Source organism: Denticeps clupeoides, unplaced genomic scaffold, assembly GCF_900700375.1.
Source record: "Denticeps clupeoides unplaced genomic scaffold, fDenClu1.1, whole genome shotgun sequence".
In the NCBI taxonomy this organism is placed as follows: domain Eukaryota; kingdom Metazoa; phylum Chordata; class Actinopteri; order Clupeiformes; family Denticipitidae; genus Denticeps; species Denticeps clupeoides.
Genome location: NW_021630015.1, coordinates 717,443 through 729,964, shown reverse-complemented (window position 1 = coordinate 729,964; position 12,522 = coordinate 717,443). Strand labels below are relative to the sequence as shown.

The 12,522-nt window shown below is 49.5% G+C and overlaps 2 protein-coding genes across 5 annotated transcripts; one reads left to right on the top strand and one right to left on the bottom strand.

Moving 5' to 3' along the window:
* Nucleotides 1–7,489: 7,489 nt before the first annotated feature.
* mis12 (MIS12 kinetochore complex component) lies at nucleotides 7,490–9,504 on the bottom strand. Its single transcript, XM_028967674.1, has 2 exons — nucleotides 8,768–9,504; nucleotides 7,490–8,184 (listed from the first exon to the last, which is right to left on the bottom strand). Exons 1-2 carry the CDS (start codon nucleotides 8,793–8,795, stop codon nucleotides 7,556–7,558), a joined length of 657 nt encoding a protein of 218 aa, XP_028823507.1. The 5' UTR covers nucleotides 8,796–9,504; the 3' UTR covers nucleotides 7,490–7,555.
* On the top strand, nucleotides 8,895–12,238 carry LOC114780393 (derlin-2-like). 4 transcript variants are annotated; one of them, XM_028967673.1, is made up of 8 exons: nucleotides 8,895–9,207; nucleotides 9,758–9,928; nucleotides 10,071–10,136; nucleotides 10,435–10,508; nucleotides 10,583–10,676; nucleotides 10,759–10,954; nucleotides 11,038–11,128; nucleotides 11,918–12,174. In XM_028967673.1, exons 1-8 carry the CDS (start codon nucleotides 9,133–9,135, stop codon nucleotides 12,021–12,023), a joined length of 873 nt encoding a protein of 290 aa, XP_028823506.1. In that variant the 5' UTR covers nucleotides 8,895–9,132; the 3' UTR covers nucleotides 12,024–12,174. The 4 variants fall into 4 exon arrangements, with proteins under 4 accessions (XP_028823506.1, XP_028823503.1, XP_028823505.1 ...); XM_028967670.1 differs by having other exon boundaries at nucleotides 10,583–10,954; nucleotides 11,918–12,238; XM_028967671.1 differs by having other exon boundaries at nucleotides 8,906–8,980; nucleotides 10,583–10,954; nucleotides 11,918–12,238.
* Nucleotides 12,239–12,522: the final 284 nt, after the last annotated feature.

Here is a 12,522-nt window from a genome sequence, read left to right as displayed (position 1 = left end):
AAAGAATTAATGAATGTATTTGTATGAGTGTTAATGTGTAAATGAGTGAATATTACTGTATGGAGGGGTGTGTGAAGGGGTGACATGTTAGATGAAATGAATGAATGTGTTTGTATGAGTGTTTATGTGTCACTGAGTGCCTCTTACTGTATCCCGGTGTGTGTGCGCGGGGTGCCTTTTCGCCTGCCTGTCTTTGTCTGCGTGTTCCTGCGTGTTCCTGTGTTTCCTGTGGTCCCTGCGTGCCTCTTCCTGGTCTCCCGGGGTGTGTGCGTGGGTGCCTTTTCGCTGCCTGCCTGCCTGCCTGTCTTTCTCCCGGGGTGTGTGCGTGGGTGCCTTTTCGCTGCCTGCCTGCCTGTCTTTGTCTGCGTGTTTCTGTGTCCCTGCGTGCCTCGTCCTGTCTGCCCGGGTGTGTGCGTGGGTGCCTGTTCGCTGCCTTCCTGTCTTTGTGTGCGTGTGTCTGTGTCCCTGCGTGCCTCGTCCTGTCTGCCCCGTGTGTGCGTGGGTGCCTGTTCGCTGCATGCCTGCCTGTCTTTGTCTGCGTGTGTCTGTGTCCCTGCGTGACTCTTCCTGTCGGGCGGGGTGTGTGCGTGGGTGCCTGTTCGCTGCCTGCCTGCCTGCCTTCCTGTCTTTGTCTGCGTGTCTCTGTGTCCCTGCGTGCCTCGTCCTGTCATGGAGGCGGTGTGTGCGTGGGTGCCTGTTAGATGAATGCCTTACTGTTTGTCATGCGTGGTGTATGTGTCCTGCGTGCACTATTACCTGTCTGACACGGGTGTGTGAGTGGGTGAATGTTAGATTAATTAATGTTTGTATGAGTGTGTATGTGTAAATGAGTGAATATTACTGTATGAAAGGGTGTGTGAGTGGGTGAATGTTAGATTAATTAATGTTTGTATGAGTGTGTATGTGTAAATGAGTGAATATTACTGTATGAAAGGGTGTGTGAGTGGGTGAATGTTAGATGAATGAATTAATGTGTTTGTATGAGTGTGTATGTGTAAACATGTCTGCTCGGTGGTTGAATATTGCTGAGCGCTGGGGGAGGAGTTTGGGGTGGGCGGAGCAGCAGGAGGGCTCTGTACCTTAACGACGGGGTAATTAACTGCCCCCCCCCGGCGCCACTTTGTTATTCTCACTGCCTGAGTGACATCTGCAGCAGGATGAAGTTGGAACGTCCGTCTGTTTATATATCGTATTCATGATACTCGAGGCATCACCAGCGTCCATCAGATGCCCTACGGTTCCTTCAGATTCAGGCTGAAGAACATGTGTTGGAATTGTGAGGTGGAACCGTGTGGGTGGAACCCATTAGATGTGTGGTTCTTTGTCCTGCTGTACTGTTTCTGAAGCACGTTCATTCACCTGAAGGGAAAAACCGACGTTCCGCAGCCCCTCGAGCAGCGATTAGAACAAAACTCTGGTTCTCCACACCCACATCCAGCACCTTGTGAGCAGCCCGAGCCGTCGGTGGGTCGGCTTTGAAGTCGGCATCCGGATGAGCCCCTCAGGACTTGTTCACTCGGGAAAGAATCCGTTCACTTATCTTCTGGATTCCTTTCTCCTTTCTGTCTGCTCTGCGTATCCGAGTTTAGCAAACAGAGGGGATCTGATAGATAAACGGCCGGCGGTTCTACGCACCTGCGGAACCCGAGTTGGGAGAAGAATAAACAGAAGATCTCATGCAGGAGACAGGAATGCAAACAGATAAGCTGCAGCTAGAAGCTCCGTCTGAACGGGATTTCCTCTTATCTCGACCACTCTTTATTTAGCTGACCGTTGCCATGGTGATCCCGGCAGTAACGCAGCTCCGCCCACGCCGGTTCCGTGGTGCCACGCCGCTTCACCTGGGCACCCGACACCCATCCCGAGGCTGCCGGGACACTAGAGACGCCGTGACTCGTGTGGAGAAGAATGTCCAATTCATCAAAAACCAGAATCTGGTGAAAATCGAAGAACAATCCGGGGTTTTCCTGCCGAGCCCTTTCACCAGAAGACCCAGGTTCAAACCCCACTTACTACCATCGTGTCCCTGAGCAGGACACTTAACCCTGAGTGTCTCCAGGGGGGGACTGTCCCCGCAACTACTGACTGTATGAATAAGGGCGTCTGGTAAATGCGGTAAAATGTAAAATAACGCAGCAAGAGGCATTACAGAGACGCGACGAGAGCAGGTCCTGGCAGCCTTCAGCGGAGGTGGACGTTGTTGACATGATTACCCCCGTAGCCCCCAGCAGGGCAGGACCCCGGATCCGAGGCTCGGTTTTCGCCGCCCGGAGCGCCGGGTGTCAGGCTGGTGCGGGGGACCCATCAGGCCTCGTGTTCCGCTGAAAGACGATCACCCAGAGCTCGGAACAATGCGTGTCTCCTCGCGGCGGCTCCTGGATACGTTTTAAAGATTTGTTAACAACCTGCTGCTCTTCACTCAGGTGAAGTTTTCCTGAGAAGAACAGTCGCCGAGCACTTTCCAACGGAATATGTAGAAGAACTTGTAACCTTCTTCTTGTCTGACTTCTGTATAGAAACTAGGACCCAGGGTTAATAAAAATTGTATTCATAGTTGGGGGGGTTAAACCAAAAGTCAGCGTTGAGCATCGGGAACGTTCTTTAGCTAATCCCTGACCGGATAATCAGGGCTTAGATAGATAACGGGGAACCCCTGCGTCGAGAACCAGCCCCCCAACCCGGCACCCCATATTCAACCAAATATTTTGATCCAATTACGTAAACAATTTGCAAAAATGAATTCTTTCATTTCTTAATATATGTGCCGACTTAATAGACTTCTGCTCATTCTGGATGAATAAATTGCTATGGTTTTTGTGTGGGTGTGTGTATTGTGTAGTAAGGTACTGTGTAATGGTGTTGTGTGTAGTAGTATTGTGTAGTAGTGTTGTGTGTAGTTGTGGTGTGTGTAGTAGTGTTGTGTGTAGTAATATTGTGTGTATAGTGTAGTAGTGTTGTGTGTAGTTGTGTATTGTGTGGTGATGAGTGTGAACATGGGTGAATGGGGCCTCTGGGATTTTTTTTCCAGGTGTGTGTAGTAGTGTTGTGTGTATTGTGTAGTAGTGTTGTGTGTAGTCGTGTTGTGTGTAGTGTTGTGTGTAGTAATATTGTGTGTATTGTGTAGTAGTGTTGTGTGTAGTAATATCGTGTGTATTGTGTAGTAGTGTTGTGTGTAGTAGTCTTGTGTGTATTGTGTAGTAGTGTTGTTTGTAGTAATATTGAGTGTATTGTGTAGTAGTGTTGTGTGTAGTAGTATCGTGTGTATTGTGAAGTAGTGTTGTGTGTAGTTGTGTACACAATACACTACTACACAACCACCCGGAAAAATAAACCCAGAGGCCCCGTTCACCCCTGTTCACACCCATCACCACACGATACACAACTACACAATACACACAACACTGCTACACAATACACACGATATTACTGTAGTAGTAGTTGTGTAGTAGTAGTGTTGTGTGTAGTAGTATTGTGTGTATTGTGTAGTAGTGTTGTGTGTATTGTGTAGTAGTGTTGTGTGTATTGTGTAGTAGTATTGTGTGTAGTAGTATCGTGTGTATTGTGTAGTAATGTTGTGTGTAGTAGTATTGTGTGTAGTAGTATCGTGTGTATTGTGTAGTAGTATCGTGTGTATTGTGTAGTAGTGTTGTGTGTATTGTGTAGTAGTGTTGTGTGTATTGTGTAGTAATGTTGTGTGTAGTAGTATTGTGTGTATTGTGTAGTAGTGTTATGTGTATTGTGTAGTAGTATTGTGTGTAGTAGTATCGTGTGTATTGTGTAGTAGTATCGTGTGTATTGTGTAGTAATGTTGTGTGTAGTAGTATCGTGTGTATTGTGTAGTAATGTTGTGTGTATTAGTATTGTGTGTATTGTGTAGTAATGTTGTGTGTAGTAGTATTGTGTGTATTGTGTAGTAGTGTTGTGTGTATTGTGTAGTAGTATTGTGTGTAGTAGTATCGTGTGTATTGTGTAGTAATGTTGTGTGTAGTAGTATTGTGTGTATTGTGTAGTAGTATTGTGTGTAGTAGTATCGTGTGTATTGTGTAGTAATGTTGTGTGTAGTAGTGTTGTGTGTATTGTGTAGTAATGTTGTGTGTAGTAATATTGTGTGTAGTTGTGTAGTAGTATTGTGTGTAGTAGTATCGTGTGTATTGTGTAGTAATGTTGTGTGTAGTAGTATCGTGTGTATTGTGTAGTAATGTTGTGTGTAGTAATATCGTGTGTAGTTGTGTAGTAGTGTTGTGTGTTGTTTTTGTATCGCGTGGTGATGAGTGTGAACAGGGGTGAATGGGGCCTCTGGGGTTTAGATGGAAGCCAGTCGCCCCAAATCTGTTTTTAATGACGAGCGCTGTTGCCGGGGGCACCTTCCTGTCACACACTCGTTACCATGGAGACCCACAGATAATAACCTAATGAATCACGGCTAAGCACCTCATCGACTTCAGAACAGGACTGGGCGGGTTCAGTGGAGTGGGCGGGGCTTGTGCAGTGCCACACGATGATTGGAGGTGGGCGTGGCCTGTGAGGGCCCCAGGTGGCCAGCTGGATGTCAGTATGGCGCACCTCTTCATCTTCGTTAGGAGCCCAGACGGCTCGACCTTCAGCTAGGATGAGGAGGACATAGAGGACGTGGACGTTTTTTCGTCTTTATGTCATTACTCGTGCCAGTAATGCATTAGTAACACTTTAACACGTCTTCGCTGGGAGTCAGATATAAACAGCGAGGCTCATGGGAGATTTCCTGTTGTTTCTAATCAGATACCCTCCTGCAGAGGTCAGAGGTTGTGTAGTTCAGCGAAACGCGGGGGGTTAACTCAATCAGCACGGCGATTCGGTTCACTTGCGTGACTGTCCCGGGGCATTATGGGACACATGGGGCTTCTTGCCTCCAGCCTCCATCAGGAAGTGTGGTGGATCAGCAGATTTATCGTCCTGCATGGATCTCAGCTTCTCTGGGTGGAGACGGGGCGGGAAGTTGAGATGATGGACGTCTGAAGGACAGCAGCAGCTGAGAAGGACTGAGGACGCTTGAGAAGAAGTCTGGGAAAGGAGAAAAGCTCCGTTAAATCAGACATCGTCAAGCCCCCCACGTCCCATTACGGCTGGAATTCCATGGAAATCGTTTCACACACGTCCTCCCTCAGAAGACAAATTCCTGCTTTAACCCAAAACTCTGTCTGCAGAACGTCTCCTGTCCTCTCGGGCCCGTGACCGAGACATACATTCGGAGCTCTGCAGATGACGACGATGAGGACGGTGACGATAACCAGGCTGGAGATGCGGCGAGATAAGTAACACGGCCCTGTGTTTACTTCTGAACTTCCATCTTCTTCCCGCTTCTCTAAAAGCAGAACATCCATTTCGTTTCCATGGTGACGTCTGGCTGCTGTCCCGCTTCTCCTGGTGACCGTCCTCCAGAATTATTCTTTTTAAATACTGAAGAGCGCAGCCTCGCCGCGCTCGGTTCTCCAGATTAAAGTCATCCCTCATTTCTAATCCCGACCTGTGACCCTTGACCCTGGCCGCACCCAACACTCATTTCCTACTGACGTTGGTCAAGGGTTAAGTGGAAATAAACAATGTGTGAACAATATATTCAATATATGATGCGGCTCCACACATTCGAGCCAAATTATACCAAACTAAATGTATTCAAATTGTATAAATGATTATTTTCAGAATGAAGAACGTCTCCTCCGGACCCTCCACACTGTTGACGTTCTAGGTGCCGCAGGGGGAACGCGGACCAGCACAGCGAGTCAGATTGTAGCCGGGGGTGCCGGGCTAAGAATGGAGAGGAAGTGACCTCTCTCTGGCTGTGAGAGCGCGCAGAACGTTCGGAACACACGGAACACCGGCTGTCTCGTCGCCGTGCCAGGGCCTCGGCCCCGCCCTGCGTGCTGCTGCGGCCTGCGCAGAAGGTCTGGGGAGGGGCGGGGTCAGGTATGATCTCCCAAAACCAACCATCTGCTCACACATTCATCAGGAAGTCATGGTTGAAAATGAAAGGAATAGAACATCTGAGGAAACTGGAAAGATGGCTGTTCCTGTACTGGACCAGGATTGTAGTCGGGGTCACAGAATAATTACATTTACTGCATTTACCAGACGCCCTTATCCAGAGTCAGTAGTTACAGGGACAGTCCCCCCCTGGAGACACTCAGGGTTAAGTGTCCTGCTCAGGGACACGATGGTAGTAAGTGGGGTTTGAACCCGGGTCTTCTGGTTAATAGGCGAGTGTGTTACCCGCTAGGCTACTACCACCCTAATAATTCAGACGTCCTCCAGCGAACATGAAAGGTCGAGGGTCAGAGCGTCCAGGGCACTTGACCTTCACCTTGTTCCATGTCTCTGGACTGAACATGATGTCCTTTCAGCACCCTGGACAGCATCTCTCAGCTTCAGGAACCGCAGTCCAATCGCCCCCGCCCCCCAGGCGAGGTTCCCATCACACGCAGTAAACGTTCCTTCTCCTTCCGCCAGAAACCCAGCCCTGGGTAGAACAGGGGATGTTCTCTCCATCTTCTCTCCTGCACTTTGAAGCTCCGCCAGTGAACGTTTGAAACTCAGGAGCCCGGCGAGTGTCGGTGGGGCCCGGGTGGCTCCGAGAACTTCTCTTCATGTTCCTCGCCGGGTTAAAAAAAGAACAGAACACCACCCGAGGTGAAGAGGAGAAACGTCCACTTCGCCCCAACTGCGCGTTGCGGTTGCTATAGGAACCCAGCGTGTAATTCCGGGAAGGAGGAGTTATTGGCATGATTGCTGGTGTAAAACGAGGACATACGGAAAGGCCGGAACTACGAAGTAACAACCAGAACCAGAAAACTGGTTCCCAGAAGGTGCACGTGTGGCGGTTTAGGCATCACTTCCTCGGAACAAAGAACAAACACATCAATAAGCGCATTTTAAAAAAAGGGGCTTTGCAGCGACGGTCCACCATCATCTTAACCTGCTGGAGGTGGGGGCCTTTATCAGCCGGCGCCAGATCCGAGTGGCGGGCGCCCGTGTGCACGGCGGCGTGATAAGGCCTGATTTCTGACATCCCGTAAGCCTCCAGGAGGGCGGCGGCTGGCTCCGGCGTCCCCCCCGCCGCGCTGGCTGTGCTTGTAATGAGAGAGATGAAAGAGACAGACGCGGGGGCGACCCCACGGAACCCCCCCCCCCCCGTCCCTTCATCTTCCTCAGCTCCGCCTCTTTCCGCGCAGCCCCACAGATGCTCGGGATTTCGAAACAAAGGCCGAGAGCAGCGAACACGAGCACCTTTCATTCACATCTCTCGCCGACCTTTAACCCCCATTTCACACGACCTGCTGAAGAGGGGTCATTATGGGCTGGGCGGGGCCACTTCACTGGAACAACTGTTTCTTTTATCGGCGATATCGGCCGGGCGCTGCTTCCCCCTGGTGGCAGGGTGTGAGAGGCGCAGAGAAAACATCAAGGAGACAAATAAAGACAATCAGATGGTTGAAACCTTTATGGTCCAGATCGGGTTAAACAGTAACAAAACATGAAGAAGTAATCAAGAAAGCATGTTCTAACAACGGCCATTCTGCCTTCACACCAGGCCCTGACTCTTCTTGGTGATCTTTGCCATGGTGTCCTGCAGCTGGCCAACCATTTCAACCATCAAACGAATGCCATCCTGCATGCTGCCCACGCCCTCCTGCTTCCAGGAGGACCGCAGCTCCTCGATCCAGCAGAGAAGACCGTCCAGGTCCTCCTGCACCTCCTTCTGACTGGCCAGTTCAGCCAGCAGGGCCTGCCTGGCGCAGACCTCGGCCTGGTAGGAGCTCTGCAGCTCAGCCAGCGACTTCTCGAGGCCGAGGATCTCCTCGCCACCCTGAGGGTGTCTCCTGTGGACCTCATCTTCTGGTAATAAAACGTTGGTGGGCACAGAGAGCACCTTCTCCTCCAGGAGGGCCTCCATGCGGCTGGAGATCTTCTGGAAGCGCTCCTGCAGGAAGCGGTGCAGCTGCTGCGTACACTGCCGGGCCGTCTGGGCCAGGTTCTGCTCGGGTTCCTGACCTGGAGACAGCTTCCTGAGGAACACCGACTCCACCACGACCAGCAGCTCATACAGGCAGTCCTGGAAGGCGCTGTGCAGCCTCATGGTGCACGTCTGCGGGGTGAAGCCAAAGAACTGTGCCTCGTACAGCTTCAGGGACTCAGTGGTCATGTGATCACCTGGCAGAGACAAACGGGCAGGTTTCTCACACAAAACAAGGACTTTTCAACTATTCCATGACCATGTGTTCTGTGCCAAAAAAAAATAAAAAATCACTAAATGTCAAATTTACCAGAGTGTTAAACTAAACTTCTGACAAAACTGAAAAGCTGAACTTAAACGACAGTAGAGTGGAGCCATCATGTCCGGGCGTAGATCATCAGCAGTAATTTACAGGACGACTGCGCCGGTTTTAAACATTCCTGGCTCGCTCTTCATCATACATTCATGCTTCAATCACTTTTCCACAACTTTATGTGTTTATTTGGAAGTCCAAAACTGGAAAATTCTCTTTTCAAATTCCACCCTCTCACCTACAAACCAGAAGACCACAAAGACCCAGGTTCGAACCCCACCTGAGCAGGACACTGAACCCTGAGTCTCCAGGGGGGCGGGGACTGTCCCCCTCTCTACTGTTTATTAGGGCGTCTGGTAAATAAATTATAAAGGGTCTACAGCCTTGATCTTCAGTCGTTATAAATAAAGCATATAGTAGCGATAATAACAATAAATAATAACAATAATAATCATCATCATCTTTACCGTCGCTCTCTTCTTCGCACTCTGCCATTTTCCAAACACCCCGCGCCTCTTCTTCTTCCTCGGTGTTGATTCCCGCCACGCCGAGTCTCGCCACGTCTCGCCGGCGCCACCTGGCGGCCGCCACCGCTACGGCGGCGCCATTTAAACAGGTCCGGTCGTGTCTGTTCTTTTATCGTCATGCATTTTCCTGCACGGTCCCTGTCACTCCTGGTTGTAAGTGGCGCTGGATGAGGGCGTATAGTCAATGTGTAACAGGTTTTATTATGTGGCATGTATAATTACTCAAATTATGTAAATATGTTGTATCTTGGTTTGGGGATATAATTGTAATAAAAAGGGCGGAACGTTTATGTTCTGCGTATTTTATGGGAGAACATCCTCTGGCTAAAAGTAATCTTCCGTCCTTGCCTCCTCCCTTTTGCACTGAACGTACAGGACAGGTGAGACGCAGATAATTGCATGTGATTGTAAGGCCACATGCCGAAAATCCCAGAGTCTGCTTAATGGTAACTTGAAAGCACGTGGTAGCACTTTTTCTTAGTTTTATTGTCAGAATAAGAGGCACTCTGTTCCCGGAAGCAAGGAAACAAGAAATCCCACAACGCAGACCTCCAGCACCTACAAATGTAATACTGTGGCATGATGGGATGGCATGTATATGTGAATCATTCTTGATTAATTTGGCCTTCTTGCAGTAGAAACAGAGCATTTGGAATATCTTAGTATCCATTTCGCTGGAGTTATATATATATATATATATAACAGAAGACTAAGAAACTATTTTAGAACGTAAACATGCGTTTTATTAGTTCTAGGTTGCACTTTCGGAAGTTGTTATGAGTCCACGTGGACGTATTAAAATTCGTTGTATTTCGTTTTATGTATTTTTCAAAAAGCAACGTTTAGAACGACGGAAATTGACACGGTGCCGTTTTCTTCCCGAACGCTGCTTATTAACAATATCCGAAAAATAATGTTTACTTGTCGTAGTTAAATAAAGCTGAGCAGGCATCTGCGTGGACGCCCGCTGAAGGACCCGGAAGCCCCTCGGCCGCCGCCTCGGTAAAGATGGCGTACCAGACCTTCCAGCAGGAGTACCTGCAGATTCCCGTGGTGACCAGGGCGTACACCACCGCCTGCGTGCTGACCACGGCCGCCGTGGTGAGTAGCTCGTCCGGGTAACGCGGTTCGATACAGTTCGGAGAACCATGGGTGGCGTGAGGTCACGCCGCTTCTCCACGTCACCCTGTCTGTGCCTACTGACCTCTGACCCCCGACCCTTGTCTGTTCCCCTGACTGACAGCAACTGGAGATCATCACCCCGTTCCAGCTCTACTTCAATCCGGACCTGATCCTCAACCGTTACCAGGTCGGCAGACCGACGAAACGTTCACAACATGGAACTTTAAAAGTTGTCGTGATGGGAAGTTCGGCTCTTAGTCTACTGTCATCTGTAGCCTCATATTTTAGCCTCATTTAAAGTGACACGGCGATGCGTGTCCTCTGTATTTAACCGTCACCCTTCGGGATTCGAACCGGCGACCTTCCGATTACGGGTCCTGCTTCCTGCTTGTGTTCAAACGAGGCTTCAAATAATAATGAACGAAGAGCCGACTGTGGCAGCCCTGAACCTGCCGTGATGATCTGCTTCCTGCTTCTTCTTCCAGGTATGGCGTCTCATCACCAACTTCTTGTTCTTCGGCCCGGTGGGCTTCAACTTCTTGTTCAACATGATCTTCTTGTATCCTTGGTCTGCTGGTGCGGTGAGGGTGTTGGTCGAGTGTTGGCGTTGGGTCCTTGACTCGCGCGTTTCAGGTACCGTTACTGCCGGATGCTCGAGGAAGGTTCCTTCAGGGGCCGGACGGCTGACTTTGTCTTCATGTTCCTGTTCGGCGGTCTCCTCATGACCGTATCCTTCTCACAAGCCGCTTCCTTCCTTTTTGTAGCGGAACTCCGTCGCGTTTTGTCCGCAGAACTTAATGACAGTTCAGATATTTGGAACTTTTGTGAGTCTGGTTTTCCTGGGCCAGGCGTTTACCATCATGCTGGTGTACGTCTGGAGCAGACGCAACCCCAACGTGCGCATGAACTTCTTCGGCCTGCTCAATTTCCAAGCCCCCTTCCTGCCGTGGGTGCTCATGGGCTTCTCGCTGCTCTTGGGCAACTCCATCATAGTGGATCTCCTGGGTAAGAGCTCCGCCCGGTTCCCCGCGGCCCACAGCGCTGCGCGCTCTGCCCTGTCTGAGGAACTCTGTCCTGGTTCGCTGCAGGCATCGCCGTGGGACACGTGTACTTCTTCCTGGAGGACGTCTTCCCCAACCAGCCAGGTGGCAGCAGGTGGCTGAAGACCCCCTCCATTCTGTGAGTGCTTCTGGAATTTTCATTTATTGCGGTGTTGTGAGGAGAGTAATGTGTGGGCGGAGTCGTCTACATGCCACGCCCACTGTGTGTTCACTGTACAGTTCTCACGTTCTTTAAATGGAACGTTGCTGTATGTACAGTAGAGGCCAAAAGTTTGGACACCTTCTCATTCAACGTGTTTTCTTTATTTTCATGACCATTTACGTTGGTAGATTCTCACTGAAGGCATCAGAACTATGAATGAACACATGTGGAGTTTTGTAATTAACAAAAAAGGTGAAATAAGTGAAAACATGTTTTATATTCTAGTTTCTTTGCTCTGATTACTGCTTTACACACTCTTGGCATTCTCTCGATGAGCTTCAAGAGGTCGTCACCTGAAATGCTTCTTCAACAGTCTTGAAGGAGTTCCCAGAGGTGTTTAGCACTTGTTGGTCCAGCTCACCCCAAACCATCTGGATTGGGTTCAGGTCCGGTGACTGTGGAGGCCAGGTCTCCACTTTGTGTTAAGTACAGAACTCCACATGTGTTCATTCATAGTTCTGATGCCTTCAGTGAGAATCTACCAACGTAAATGGTCATGAAGATAAAGAAAACACGTTGAATGAGAAGGTGTCAACCACAGGCCTGCACTGTATACTTTGCAAAACATAAAAGGGACATCAGTCTAAAGAGAGACTGTGTTGTGGATGTGGGCGATTGGCCACGGCCACTTTCTCGCGGCACGTCCCTGCTCATCTTGCGGTCGAGTTGGTCTGATTGACTGACTCCTTTCATTCTGCTCCGCAGCAAGATGCTGTTCGACACCCCGGAGGAAGACGCCAACTACAACCCTCTCCCAGAGGACCGGCCCGGCGGCTTCGCTTGGGGAGAAGGCCAGCGTCTGGGGGGCTAAGCTGTAGCCCCGCCCACTCTTACAGACTTTGGTTGGCGTCGTTGCTGGGAGCACCGTCCCCAACTTGTTTCTCTCGTGCTGTATGAAGGACCGGCGCTGGCTGAGCTGTGTGTGTGAGAGCCTGTCGCTCTGACCGGGACGCAGGACGTGACCCCAGCGCACAGAACTGTCACGGCCACCAGCCTGAGGTCACTCAACACGGATGTCACCAGAACGTTGTCTTTTTTTTTTTTTTTTTTTTTTTTTATGTAAAATGTGTATATCAAAATCTCTTTTGTTTTCATGAAATAACTGTTTTAATATAAATATATATATAAAAAAAAAAATTCTAATTCTGAAGTTGGTAATGTGGTCTGAAACATGATGAATGTGTGACAATTGCAGATTCAAAAGAAATGCAGGAAATTAATAATTTTTTTTCATATATATATAAAACTGTGGTGAGAAACGGGCCAGAGGGACCCGACTCCCGTCAGTCTATGCCACGTCTGGCCCAACA

What these genes read in the sequence shown, in the direction of transcription:
- mis12 (XM_028967674.1), bottom strand. Translation starts at nt 8,795, where the DNA reads ATGGCAGAGTGCGAAGAAGAGAGCGACG. An exon ending in GTGCGAAGAAGAGAGCGACG is followed by an intron (nt 8,185 to 8,767) that starts GTAAAGATGATG and finishes TGTCTCTGCCAG; the next exon opens with GTGATCACATGACCACTGAG.
- LOC114780393 (XM_028967670.1), top strand. Translation starts at nt 9,133, where the DNA reads ATGGGAGAACATCCTCTGGCTAAAAGTAATCTTCCGTCCTTGCCTCCT. An exon ending in CATCATAGTGGATCTCCTGG is followed by an intron (nt 10,955 to 11,037) that starts GTAAGAGCTCCG and finishes GGTTCGCTGCAG; the next exon opens with GCATCGCCGTGGGACACGTG. An exon ending in CTGAAGACCCCCTCCATTCT is followed by an intron (nt 11,129 to 11,917) that starts GTGAGTGCTTCT and finishes TCTGCTCCGCAG; the next exon opens with CAAGATGCTGTTCGACACCC.